Source organism: Malurus melanocephalus, unplaced genomic scaffold (genome assembly GCF_030028575.1).
Source record: "Malurus melanocephalus ecotype Western Australia unplaced genomic scaffold, MMel_1.1 scaffold_282, whole genome shotgun sequence".
Taxonomy (NCBI): Eukaryota; Metazoa; Chordata; class Aves; order Passeriformes; family Maluridae; genus Malurus; species Malurus melanocephalus.
This window is the reverse complement of record NW_026623514.1, coordinates 600,186-613,917: the sequence shown is the minus strand read 5'-3', so window position 1 is coordinate 613,917 and position 13,732 is coordinate 600,186. Positions and strand designations below refer to the sequence as shown.

The 13,732-nt window shown below is 40.9% G+C and overlaps 2 protein-coding genes across 4 annotated transcripts in view; both read left to right on the top strand.

The window, feature by feature from the left end:
* The first annotated feature begins 6 nt into the window (after positions 1-6).
* CHEK2 (checkpoint kinase 2) lies at positions 7-12,293 on the top strand. Of its 3 annotated transcripts, XM_057376554.1 has the most exons (15): positions 7-53; positions 1,504-1,758; positions 2,266-2,390; positions 2,652-2,799; positions 3,537-3,627; positions 4,621-4,729; positions 5,772-5,825; positions 6,384-6,445; positions 6,944-7,043; positions 7,505-7,591; positions 8,299-8,462; positions 8,678-8,793; positions 10,124-10,209; positions 11,133-11,213; positions 11,803-12,293. In XM_057376554.1, exons 2-15 carry the CDS (start codon positions 1,509-1,511, stop codon positions 11,896-11,898), a joined length of 1,569 nt encoding a protein of 522 aa, XP_057232537.1. In that variant the 5' UTR covers positions 7-53; positions 1,504-1,508; the 3' UTR covers positions 11,899-12,293. The 3 variants fall into 3 exon arrangements, 1 of the variants encoding a protein (XP_057232537.1); XR_008966024.1 differs by lacking the exons at positions 8,678-8,793; positions 10,124-10,209; positions 11,133-11,213; positions 11,803-12,293 and having other exon boundaries at positions 6,944-7,591; positions 8,172-8,365; XR_008966025.1 differs by lacking the exons at positions 7-53; positions 8,678-8,793; positions 10,124-10,209; positions 11,133-11,213; positions 11,803-12,293 and adding an exon at positions 1,217-1,282 and having other exon boundaries at positions 6,944-7,591; positions 8,172-8,365.
* Positions 12,294-13,378: 1,085 nt separating this feature from the next.
* The window catches only part of TTC28 (tetratricopeptide repeat domain 28), a 97,956-nt gene continuing 97,602 nt past the window's right edge, over positions 13,379-13,732 (top strand). Inside the window, exon 1 of the mRNA XM_057376593.1 lies at positions 13,379-13,565. Coding sequence (XP_057232576.1) covers positions 13,479-13,565 — 87 coding nt within the window. The 5' untranslated portion in view covers positions 13,379-13,478. The remainder of the gene's footprint in view (positions 13,566-13,732) is intronic.

Sequence of the window (13,732 nt, the reverse complement as noted above, 5' to 3'; positions counted from 1 at the left end):
CGCACCGCGCACGGCGGCCCCGGCGCGACGGCGCGAGCTCCGCCAGGCTCCCCGTGAGTTCGGGTCCCGCTCCGGCCGCTCTGTCCCGCACCTCTCGCCGCTGCTCTTCCCTTCCTCTCCCCTGCCTTTCTCCTTTCCCGACCCTCCTACCCTCCTCTCCCGCCCCGGGTCTGCCACAGGCTGCTCCCCTCTGCCTCCCCTCCAGGAAGATCGCGTGGTTCCGCCGGGAACGGGGTAGCAGTGCTCGGTCGGGACGGCGGGGCCGCTGGTTGCGGTGTCGGTGCTCTGCGGGCAGGGCCGGGCCGGGCCGGGCCGGGCGAGTGCCGGTGCGAGGCGGCCGCTGGCGGCCCGGCCCCGCCACCTGAGCATCCGGTTTAGGYTGGGAAAATTCTGAGGGAAACATATGAGGGAAAATTCTTCTGTAGAAAGAGCTGCCCAGGACAGCGGTGGAGTTACCATCCCTAGAGGGGTTTCACAGCTATCTGGCTGTGGAACGTGGGGACAGGTCGCTGGTGGMATTGGCAGTGCTGGGGAAGCGCTTGGACTCGATGGCCTCTGTGTTTTCCAACCCAAATGGTTCCATGATTCCGTTTTCTGYGGGCGGCTGAGGCTGCACCGCCGTGAGGGCTGCGGGCGGAGCCTGTGGGCCACGCCTGTGTTTGTAAACACCTGGAACAAACTGCCCGCCGGAGGTGACTGGGGACCTGTTGTGTTTTTATGGCTTGTAATGCAATGTCGCAAAGCGATAAGGAGTTTCAGATTAGTCTGAATTATGCATTGTATGGCGTGTGTGCGTGGTATGGTAACCAGCTAAAAGCACAGTATACAGGTGGTAAGGTTGGAAGGCTCATGGGCGTACCTGGAGCCCAGGTGAGCACTGATGTGTTGAAGSAAGCTGACTGTAGGGATGGGCTCGCTGGTGGAGCATTTGTTAAGTGGAGAGGGAGGCAAGACACGCTGTGAATTTCTGGGCTGTGACTGGGCAGGGAGATGCTGTTCGTTGCCACTGGCTGTGCCAACAGCTGCCAGGGTTGGCTGTGTGGGTGTCCGAGTCTGGCAGAGTTTYGTACGTTCATCGTGTAGAGGTATGATAAATCTGATAGATCTGTTGGGCACTCTCAAGAACGTGTACGACATTTTACAGTTCTTACTCTTTTCAGTTTCTCTCTTTTTATTGAGAAACCAGCCGTGGTCTCTTGCTCCATGCTCTGTTAGAGCACAGCCCATGCYTGTAACATCCAATCTGAGCGCTGAAGTCCTCAGAAGCAATCTGGGAATAAGGGTTAGTTCTGTTTTAGAACCAGCAGAGGCCGCTCCACGTTGTCTTTTAAAAGGAAAACCTTCCTGGTTTGCAAAATTTCTGGCGATTTGCGTATAACCCTATGGTTGGAAGTTTTACTTCTTTTAGCCTGAAAGTGGACTTGTATATTAATAGTATAGTGTGAACGTTTGCCAGTTTTACTTTGCCATAGTAATTAGGGTTTTTTAACACTCTCTTTGAAGCCAACATGTCTCGAGAGACTGGAAGTGAAGCACAGCAGTCTCAAAGTACCCAGCAGTCACAGAGTGGTACCAGTTCCTCTTCCAGTGGGTCACAGAGTCAGAGTCAGTCTTCCTCAAGTTCTGGGACTCTCAGTTCTCTGGATACTGTTCCCACTCAGGAGCTTACGGCCATCCCTGAGGACCAGGAATCTGAAGAGCAGGTTCCTCAGCCTTGGGGTCGACTCTTTGCCCTTGGAAAAGGTTTCRTCAATTGTGGTATGTGCATGCTGTAATAAACATCTTTGTTTGTTTATAGGATCTCAGAAACGTTCTGAGCAGCTTAATGGAGATCAGTGTCTTTTAATTTTCAAATAAAGTACAAGCAAATTTAGGTAGGCAACTTTGGCAATAATGTTTTATTCCATAGTACATCCCACTGTTTACACTGAATACTCAGATACACAGCTTCCATAAACTTAGAGAAATTCTGGGGTGTTTATTTTCTTTGCTTCCATACTTCATTTTTTTTACATTTTATAATTTGTTTAATTTAGTTATATATCTCTGTATTGCTGAAGGTGAGCTAAAAGCTACCACAAATACGGAGGGTAAAATTATTAAAGTATTTGACAAGGTGTGATGCTTACAAAGTTARGACAAACTTGATTCTATGGGAAGAATCTTTTTTCTTATCCTATTTATTACCATTTGGAATCATTCTGTAGTTATCAACTTCCTACAACGTTGTGTTCTCTCTCTGCCATACCTTCCCCTTCTCTGCAGACTGTGTGAACGAGGAATACTGGTTTGGGAGAGACAAAAGCTGTGATTACAGTTTTTCTAAGCTAGGATTATCAGAGACTGGCTTCTATCAAAACTACAGCAAAAAGCACTTCCGAATTTTCAGGGTAAGTGCTAAAAACGTTAGCTCTCTATTTTGGCATAATTAAAATAGAGATTTTGGGGCAGAGATCCTAAAGAAATCAAAGTATCTTCAATGTTGACTCCTTTAACAAGGCTCTTGGCAATGCCCCATTCACCTGGTTTATGAAAAAACCTCATAATCTCATTTCTTGAGTCAACAATAGTAAATTTCTAGTCTATCACATCTTTACTGTAAAGTAATTTGTTCTTTACTGTCGCCTTTCCCATTTTCTTTTCTCTTTCAGGAAATGGGTCCAAAGAGTTCCTTGGTTGCCTACATTGAAGACCATAGTGCAAATGGGACATTTGTTAATAGAGCGCTCATTGGAAAGGGGAGAAGGCTTCCATTGACTCACAACTCTGAAATTGCACTGTCTGTACAGACAAATAAGGGTAAAATATGCTTTAACTTAAGTAGATTTTTCATGTATTGACCAAGAGGTTGTTTCTGCATGGATTTGAAAATATTTCTTGGGTGCTGAGCTGCTTCATGAGCACAGCTCGTTAATAGGTGTTTAAGTACTCACATAAAAATTGTCAATGTCCCTGTCAACTCTTGGAAAAAAACTGAAAAAGAAAATTTTTAAAATCTGCATCAGATCGCAGCTTGCTAAAGTATAAACTTCTATRTCTGTTTTTAAAACACTTTTGAGCTTCAATAGCTGTGCATACGATCATGGGAACAGGGGAAGCAGACTATTCAAGAAAAGTTGAAAAAACCCTCCCAGATACCTAACCAGATGCTGCATTATAAATAGAAAATTCTCTTAAAAATTAGCAGTGCTGGGCTTTTGTTTCTTTGTCTCTGTTTTCCCACTGAGGTGCTGTTTTCTTGATTATTACTTCTCTTTGATCTCTGCTGGGACATCGAAACTTTTGCTCATTTTTGTCCTTAAATGTAGTTAATTAGACTGTTTTGAATTTAATACTAAAATGTAATTTTTCAGCAATGAGATCACCTTGCTAACCCATGGCTGGTGTAATTTATAGCATATATTTAGTTTTTCCTCTAGCCGGCAGTATTTTCTCAGTTATGTTGTTGACTGTAAAAACTCACAAAACATAGCTGTTTGTTATAATAAAAAATTTGAACTTAATAATAGAAAAATTATCTCCATTTGTCTTCCCAGTGTTTGTATTTTCTGATCTTACGGTGGATGATCAGATGATGTTTCCTAAAGAATTCAGAGAGAAATATATCATGTCAAAGACTTTGGGAAGGTAAGCATCCTTCTTCCCTCAGTAGTAAGAGTTAACTTTGCTCTCATTGTCAGTACTTTGTGCTGGAATTATTCCCAGTATTAACTGAGCTGCTGGTTTAAGAGAAAAATGAAAGAAAAAAAAAGGAATGAGAACATGTGAGTAAACACGTTCTTTACAACAATTTAAACAGGAATTTTCGCTTTATCTCTCTAATTGGTTTATGGTTAGTAACCTACCACCAGGTGTGAAAACCAATTTTTGTTTTGTTTTGGTTGGGTTTTTTCTGTAGAAGAGAATGAAGTCTGTAAATTCTTAATGAGTTTTTAAAGTTTGTATATTAATTTATTCAGTTATTGGAAATAGAAGGAAGAGTTTTATGTCAGAATAAAGCTTCCTACAGTATCACTATTGAGACCTTCAGACAGAAAGGGAAAAGACTCTCCAGAAAAAAGGAGAGAGAGGCTATTTTAAATGGAGGCTATTTTTTTCTCTTTTGAAAACAGTTGGTCAGTGAAGAATTTGGAGGTGAATAATTAGGTAGAAACAAATCTGAGTGGAAAATACAACAATATCTTTCTGTAATATAATTGCTATTTAGGAAAAATACAAGTATTGTAATTTCTGTTCTTCAGATTTGTGCAGTCCAGTGTTAAGAGAATCCTTTCTAAGTTTTCTTAAATGCCTTTGCATGAAGGAAATGCTGACAGAGCTTGCCCTTTATATCTGCCAGTACTTTTGGTACAAATAGAGTAGTTGCTCTGTATATTTACTCCTGCAGTTTTGACTGAATGGCCCTTGACAACATTTGCTGTTTAAATAGACTTTCTAACTCTTGAATGTTTCCTGGGAAGTAGTGTAGAYTTTCTAACTGTTGAATATTCCTCAGAAGAGGCAACGTGCCATTTTCAGWAAGTTAGAAAGCAGCAGCTCCAAATTGTGCTTTCATTTGCCTGCMCTGCTTACACAGATTTTTGACAAGTAAGCAGTGACGTAGCTGTGCTCTYGTTTTAGTGGTGCCTGTGGAGAAGTCAAACTGGCATTTGAGAAGAGCACTTGTAACAAAGTTGCAGTGAAAATCATCAATAAACGGAAGTTTRTGGCAAGTGGCTTGAGAGAGGAAGTAAGTATTTTTGTTTGTCTGCCTTGGCCATCTTGTAGTGGTCCTGGAATATATGGTAATTTCTCTGACTCCTCAGTTATCTTCAACTAAAGAGGATTTTCTTACTTAATGTCTTCTGTATTTAGTTTCAAAATGCCTTTTTGACCTTATATGATATACAGAATTCTGTAGGAAATGCTTGCCTTCAYTCTTTGACCACATTCTATTAGGTTCATCTTTTAGGCCTGTTAATGGGATTGTGTACAAGAGTGGTGTGGAGTAGGGTTTGGTTTATGTCCTAAAATGTATCAGATAGAAACATCATAACCAGCAGAGTCTTCACCAAAAATGTACCAACTAAGCTAGTTTTCTTGAATGCTCCATCATGCTTCTTTATAAGAAAATAGTGTGAAGCCTTTTGGGAAGGGCTTTCCATGTGTTTAACAGCRGAAGCCAGAATTTGGAGAAGATCAAAGTCAACTGGCTTAAGATGCTGTTATGAATTATAATTACTAATATATGCCATTGTACAAAACAGAGACAGGAGTCTATCTGGAATGTTGTGGATGGGTTGTGTGTTCAAAGACGATTCATTTGGATTGGAAGAAGAGCAAAAAAAMCACCCTGCTGGGTTGATTTCATTAGTTGAGCCTAAACCACAGATTAAAAGAATCTGTTTATGGTATCTTGCAAAACAGGAGAAAGTAGCATGTAATTTTAGGCTGGCCCATCTGCAAAGCATCTTGGAGGGAGAAAAGCTGTTTAAAAGATAATACAGGTATATAGGCAAAAATACTTTTTTTTCAATTTGGAAATTAGTTGGGGATTCCTAACCTGCCGTGAAATTAAATGTCTGGAGCAATATCTTGCTCCAGATAGTGACAGCACACTGTTTGTTTAATTCACTGAAGGCACCTGATCATTTTATGGAAAAAAATGCRTGTTATGATCATTTACAGTAGTAAAAGGCATGAAATGATGTTTTTCTGGTACTGTCTCTTATTTCTCATATGTCTTATTCCAGAACAGCACTGTCTTACCCAGTATTTGATTCTTTTAATAGAACCCAGGTTTTAGTATCAATACAGAAATTGAAATTTTGAAGAAAATAGATCACGTGAGTGTTACTGTACATTTTTATTATTTTTTGCTCCCTACTGTATGTACTTGTTTAGTTTAGTACACTGACCTTAGTGTAGTAACTAAAGAGCAATTCTATCCATCTAGAAATGTGTTAAAGGAGGCATATAATTTTTCTTGTGAATTATTGAATGGGTCATTTTCTTTTCTTTTAAGCATATTATATCCTAGCAGATTGGAGATTTTAGAACTCTGGATTAATGAGATGTACATTTGAGAAGAAACATYACAGGAGAAGTTTTAGCACAAGCCATTGTTGCAGAAACTTTTCCTTGATGCGAGTTTTTGTAAATGCTGTGAAATAACTAAATATAAAGACTGGTTTTCACTGTCAGTTTCTTGAATTTGTATCTTCTTTTTCTTCTGCATGTAAAATAAATGCAATGTTGAGGCTATGGGGTGCTTGCTAGTGACTTGTTTTAAGGGTTAGTTTAAGTGAAATGTTTTGAAATACTGAAATAAGAACGTTAAGATTAATTTTTACAAATTATTCTACTTTTTTGTGTGTCTCCATTTGTGTTTCCTTTTCTATTAGCCWTGCTTAATCAAGATAAAAAATTTCTTTGAAGCAGAGGATTACTACATTGTTTTGGAACTGTAAGTAATTTGTTTCAAAATAACTGCATAAAGGGAAATATTTTTCATAGCCACAATGAATGTATGTAGTTCTGAACTGTGGAGGTTTTACTTGGTTTATTTTGTTTTTCTTTTGCTGGCCTCTGCTGTTTTCTGAAATCTTTGTAAGATTCGGAGCTACACTAGCCAGGAGAAATCATCCTTCCATGCTTTGCAGGCACTTGGTGCCTGGATATTGTTCATTCTGCTGCTGTTGTGGATTACTGATACTTTTWAAAATATTTTTTGAGCTTGTAAGAGGTGATAATCAGAAATCATKTAAAAACTCCCAGTGAAGACTCAGGAGATTGACCCTAACTCAGCTGTGCATGTGCTGTGTTCAGAATGTTGATCACTCATTTTCAGAAATATATTCTTTTTCTGTAGGCAGAATAGCCACATGTTTTGGTCTTAGTTTTATCTAATGAGATTAATCTTTTGGAAGTCATATMTTGGCTTGTTAACCTGCATTTGTTTTAGGATGGAAGGAGGAGAATTGTATGACAGAGTGTCAAGGCCAATCAAGATGAAAGAAGATACCTGCAAATTGTACTTTTATCAGATGCTGCTRGCAGTAAAGGTACATAATTCTACCAAAAATAAAGTCTGTAAGTTGAGGTTTTTTGTCACTTGTCATTGCTGMAACCCATYCAAGCAATCAGCACAGTGTTCTTAWCAAGTTGGTTTGAGAAGAGAGATGCTGAAAACCAGAATTCTTCCAAAGGTGACACACAGCTTGGGCCTGCACACTGTGCTTGCACTGACATTTGACATTTCAAGCATAATGATTTCTAAGGTGGTTTTTTGTTTCTTTGTTTGTGGTGGTGTTTTGGTGTGGGTTTTTTTTGTTGGCTTCTTTTGGTTTTGTTTTGCTTTGTTTTTTAAGGGAGAGTCATAAGTTAGGGAGCTTTAAATGCGTGCCTGCCTCTTACACAGCCATTTGAATTATCCTGCCATTGCCATGAGTAAAAATGGAAAGCTCACATTTTAAAACAAGTTAATAATYTGTTTTTCCTTAATTATCCATCCGTATGTATGTAGTATCTTCATGACAATGGAATTATACACAGAGATYTAAAGCCAGAAAATGTGCTGCTTTCATCTACTGAAGAGACATGTATTATAAAGGTAAGGAAACTGATATTTCTTTTTAATGGAAAGATTTGGGAGTGTTCCTTCACTTTCTTCTTGACATTTCATTAAATGTAGCCAGAAAGGTCATGTAGAATTAGTCATACAAACCATGAAGTAACTTAAAACCTAGAGGAGTTTTTTTATAACTGTGATTTCACTTTTGTGTATATTTCAGCCCATACTCTGCATATGTAACCTCAAATGTCAATGCTTTTTTTTTCCCCAATAAAATCTAAATTCTTGATACAGACAGCATTCCCACAAAAGTCCATGCYGACAGGGATTTTTGTTGTTGTTGTTGTTTTGGTTTTTTGAGGGGAGAATTAGAGTTGTGAATTCTCTTTTGTGTTGGTTTTTTTCTCCCCAGAGAAAGCATTGCTTAGATTTGCATGCTAAAATGCTTATTTTTCAAGTAAACTCTTCTAATAGGCTACAATACCTTTATTCTGTGGTTGTCAATTTACATCCAAATCTGAGAGTACTTTTTGGTAGTGTAAAGTGTGATCCTTTGTCATATTTATCTCTCTTCTTCCTCTCCCATTCTTAATAATGTTTGGTCTGACTTTGTTCATAGTCGTGTACTGGAACTGGCTTGGAAGGAAGAATCTTAATGCTACCTCCTGATATATGTCTACAATATGATGTGTTCTAGTACAGTCCATCCTAATGTGTAATGTGGTGTTACCATTTTCAAATACAAGATTACAGATTTTGGACAATCCAAGATTCTTGGAGAAGCTTCTCTTATGAAAACATTATGTGGTACTCCCATGTATCTTGCTCCTGAGGTTCTAAATTCACTTGGGACTGCTGGATACAGCCGAGCTGTGGACTGCTGGAGTTTAGGAGTTATTCTTTTTGTATGGTAAGATATTGTGTAGATGTACCTTCACTGGGCAGTCTTTGACATACGTGGCTTGAGACTTGACAACTTCAGTATCTGTGTGAGGAAGTGAAAGTGCATTTAAAACTCTACACATATAAAAATGCTACGATAGCATATGCTTTAAAATGTGTGATTTCAGTGTTTCATTTGCTATGGCAAAATCTGTGTAATTTAATTTGTTTTCTTTTATGCAGCTTGTGTGGATACCCACCATTCAATGAGCAAAATACTCAACTCTCTCTGAGAGATCAAATCACTCGAGGAGAATACACGTTCATCGCAAAAGAATGGAAGCATGTGTCAGACATGGGTATGATTCCAGCACAGTGGGTAGCAAAATATCTGCCTCATTTCTTGTAGTTTTTGTTTTTCTTTATCTTCTTTTCAGCTGCATGGCACATTGTGTGTTCATATGTTTAGTTTTTAAACTAATATATTAAATTTTTTTTAGTTCACTTAAAGCATTGGAAAAAGCAGATATATATTTATTGAAGAGATTTCTTAGTAGTATTTAGCATAATTAGCCACACAAGTGTAGAGTTTGTGGGCATATACATCTATTCTTCCTCTTTTCACTTTTTCTTCTGACTTTATCAAGCTGATCTACAGACTTTGCCCAAAGATTCTTCAAGTGTTGAACCAAAAATACCAGGAATTTAAGGAATGCAAGTTAGAATTCCAAAAAACAAACGTTCCAAGGGAGTCCTTTCATGGTGCTAGTCTTTGAGCTGAAAGTGTCAGTCACATTTGTGGAATCATCTATTATGTTTGGCCCACTGTAAGTGAAGTAGTGTGCAAAATGGATTTTTTGCATAGCAAACTAAAATGATAATTCCTGTCCGTGTGCTTTTATAGTTTTTCAGGACATTTTATGTGCAAAAATATTTGCAGTATTTGCCTTGGATGCTCCTTTCTATGTGCAGAGGAGTTTCTAATAAATGATGTGGTCATTTTTTATCTAATAAACTCACCTAATATAACTGCTTACTGAATAGTTTGAAGCTTWTTCAAAATAAGTCAGACATTCTTGAGAATGTACAATCCTAACATAATTTCCATAGTCCTACTGGTATGTATTCAGAATAATCTGATCAAATGAAAAGTAAATATTGCCAAAATATCTGTATGAGAGATTTGGAGTAATAAAATACAACATAAATGCCATATTTTCTCAGTGTCTACTAAGCAGCTTCCTAAGAAGATGAAAGTTGAGATTATGTTGAGCAGGCATGTGTATGTCCTGTCTCTTCTTTCCCACCTTCCCAGATGGATAATCTGCTTTCCAAGACACTGTAAACCAGGATAAATTAAGCTGTCTTTGCTTTTCCACAGTAGTACTGAAGCTTTTAGGATAGTGCTGAGCCTCCTGTGAATGCTCAGAATGTAAACTGTGTACATGCTAAATATATCTATGGGTATTTATAGTGTATTGAAAAGTGTTGAGTTGTGTGAATGTGAAGAAAAGATGGTTTCAGTCTGCAGCCCGCCATATGCATAGAAAAAGGAAAAGTGATGTTCCCAGACTGYATTTTTGTGCATTGTTCTGGAGGGGCAAATTGTCACACATAGCTTTGGTGTAAGCATATTTCAGGTAATTGATATATTGATCATATGCCAACCAGCTCATTTTATTATCTTAGCTCTGGATCTTGTGAAGAAGCTGTTAGTAGTGGACCCAAGCAAACGTTTTACCACAGAGGAAGCCTTGGAGCATCCTTGGCTTCAGGTAGGAATTGAGTGTTTWCTGAAAGTTGGGTTGTTTGTGGATAACTTGTTGATGTGTTGTGCTTTCAAAGATTTAGTCCCTGTGGAGAGACTGCAAAAGTAGYATGGAGCAGTCTACTGAACACCTTCTTTCAATACAATTAGCAGCTTCTGCATCCTGAGATACCTCCTCCCAGAACTCTTTCACATGTGAGGATCAAGATGTGTTTTTCAGAGACCAAGTCTGACTGTGGTTCTGGTAGGATGGACCTCTTCCTTTGAGCATTGCAACAGAGTCCCACTTCCTCAGATATTTGTATGGGCAGGCAGTGCAGATTTTGCTTCTGGCAAGCACCCAATACTACTATGTTTTTACTGTGCTGAGTGGAAGTAAGTGTCTCTGGTTTGGGAATCCTCTGAGTAGGAAGTGATGGTTTCCCAGCCTCCTGTTACAGTCTAGTTAGGTCTGAAAGGGATGGTTTTTAGGTGGTCTTTTCTTAATTTCTTAATTAAAAAGTCACCCAGCCTGCCTCCAAGCCATGCACAATGATATTCCTGTTCCCTCCTTGGGAACAGGATAATTTCAGATGCTTTGGTGAAGAAGTAAGCAAGGGATTATCCCTCAGTGCTCAACAGCTGACAGTGTTCTGAGACAAAAAACAAGTGTGGATGACTTTTTAAGTGATTAACTTGTCTTAATTATGCTTTTGGGCATCAGGAAACATTTCCTGGCATTCATGGCTTTTACTTACTGTAGTTTTATTTGTAAAATACTCCATTGCATAGGAAAAGGACCCCCTCCACTGCCTTCACCCAAAAAACTCAGTTATAACAGCTGAAATCCTTAGGAGCCCAATGACCTTTATTTCTAGTGAATGTCCCATTCACTTCTCTTTGAATTTCCCAATCTTTGCTTTTCCCTTTAGCTGCTGGGTTTTTTTGCAGGATGAGGATATGAAGACTACWTTTCAACAGCTACTTGCTCAGACATATGCCAGTATGAATCCACCAGAAACATCCAAAATGGTATGTGCTGTAGATATTTAAAGATTAATATTCAATGCCCAGGGAAACTAGATTTTGAAGTAATCAGTAATAWGAAAAGCAGTTAATTTTGAGACTGTAGAGAAGTGTACCCTTGAGCTGTATGTGGCAGTCTGCTGGTTATTTTTGCTTCCTGAAAAGCAGCAATGGACTTYCTTGCTTTGTCAACACCTTGTTTAAATGTATAGAAACAGCCTCCTAGGATTTAAAGGATTCTTCATATATTTAGAATAAATTGTTGAACGTATGATTTTTTTCCATGGATTCAAGTCACTAATGTTTAGTATTGAAGTAGAGATTCTTGTGCTAGTGAAAGGTTAGGATGGCATTCTGCCATTTATCACCAGAGGCTAATTAGGAAAAGAGCAAACAGTAGCTGTTTCAAGCTGGGAGCAATGTCTTACATTAGAACCATCAAATATAATTAGATGGATCTTGGTAGAGCAACATGGGTTAGTCATGCTGCTTTTTTGGTCACACTGTCCAACACCTGTAGTTCTGGAGCAAGCAGAACAGTCAGGYTCTGTCTTACCTGGTTTCCTGTACCCATCCTGCTGTATCTTTCTTTCAGCGAACTGCAACAAGAAAGCGTCACCATGAAAATGAGGAAGAATATGGCTCTTCTAAGCGTGCTGTTCCTTCTACTTCRTTTCAGAAAATGAGGTGAAAAGGAAGAGAAAATGACTTTGCTAATGACAGCTTTTTTTATGGAAAGCAGGATTTTTTATAAAGACAGATCTTAATAATGGAATAACTGTTGAAGGTGCAATTTCCAATAAAAATAAATTTGTAAGACTGAGGTGATTGCTGTGCATGCATGAGGAGCTGCACAGCACTGTGCTCTGGGAAGGGGCTGATTGGCTTCCAAAGCAAGAGTTACCATCTGCATGGGTTTCTAACACCAGTGTACTGTGTTTATTTCCCAGAGGGGGATGAGTAAGAGGAAACATGATAACAAGTGATGAAATGAAGATGTATAAATTCCTGCCAGGAAAGAACTAGGAATTGAACTGAGAGAGAAAAACTTGCTTGCCTGTTAGGTGAAAATTTTGAACTGTGTGTCTCTTATTAAAGGATATTAATTTCATTATTGACTGAAAGAACAGTTTAGTGTGTCTSTCCTTGAGGATGTGCCCCTTTTGGTGCAAATCTGTGACTGGCACATCCTCAGGGAGTTGTGGTGGTTATTGTAGCTCATTTGAAGTTGTAAGGAACACTCAGCTGCTCGGTAAAAGAATCAAAGAATCTGGTTTGTTTGGGTCAGATTTGTGTCCTGGGCTACTGCAAAAGCTGATATGTTTGGGCTCTGGTTGCCACTTACTTTTAAAAGACTTGCATAATTGCTGATGAGAAGGTAATTCCCTAGCTCCTACTTACACTGTAAGTTAACTGCAATTGGTGTTTAGATAGAAGTAGAAAAGTTCTTTGATTTGTTCCTCCATCTTTTTTTGTTAGATAATCAGTAAGTGCTTTGCTTGGGTCCTTTCCCTGCTTTCCACTGATGTCCTACATTTGATCATTTGATGGCAAACCTTTGGGCTACTGGCCATATGTTCATCATTTGATTGCAGAAAGCTTTCTGAAGTTTCAGACTCATTTTTAAGAGTCTGAAGAGTAAGTTTCACTAAGGTGAAGTGGCATCCAATTTTCACTTAGACAAAAAATTATTTTTTTATCACGTACTGTTTGCAGCACAAGAGTCTCCAGAATAATCCATTTTGCCTGTTGGCTGCAAGGGGCAGGATGGGTCAGAGCAGTTGGAAAACTTTGGTTAACCAAAGTGCTGAGGCTCGCTGTGCCTGGCCAGAGCGGTGTCCTTAGTGRCCAGCATCACCACCTGCGGTCCGATGTGGGTCCCGATACTTTCGGGCTCAGGCTGCCGCTGCCTTGGGGCGACGGTCCCCGGCCCGTGTGGCGACAGAGCGACGCTGGAGCTGGATCCTCCGTGAGGACGGAGCTCGTCCGTRTTCGCGGAGCGGCGGCGGAGCAGAGCGCTGCTCTTGCCGGAGCTCGGCAGAGGGGCGGCCGAGGAGCGGGGGAGCCCCGGCAGCAGCYGCAGGACGTCCGGCGCCGTCGGGCGGGGGTACCCGGGGTCCGGGCGGAGCCCAGCCCGGGGCGGGGCCGGGGCACTGCGGGTCCCTCTCAGCCGGGCCCGGAACGTGGCGCCGGGGGCCGGAGCGGGATCGGCCTGGCGGGGGCGGCGGCGGCCCCGGCCCCCGAAAGAGAAGGAGGAGGAGGAGGAGCGCGATGGAGCAACAGGCGCCGCCGCCAACCCCGCCGGGGGCCGTGGCGGTGGGCCGGGCTCGGCGGGAGCAGGACGCGGAGCCTCCTCGGGTGAGYTGACTCCGGACGGGCAGCGCTGGAGCGGTCGGGGAGGCGGGAAGGAGCCGGCGGGCCGGGCCGGACACGGGCGGCGGAGGGAAGCTGCGGGGCGCGGACGGAGCGGGAGTTCGGTGGGGGCGCAGGCCCGGTGGCCCGGGGCGCTCTGAGGGGCCGGGCGG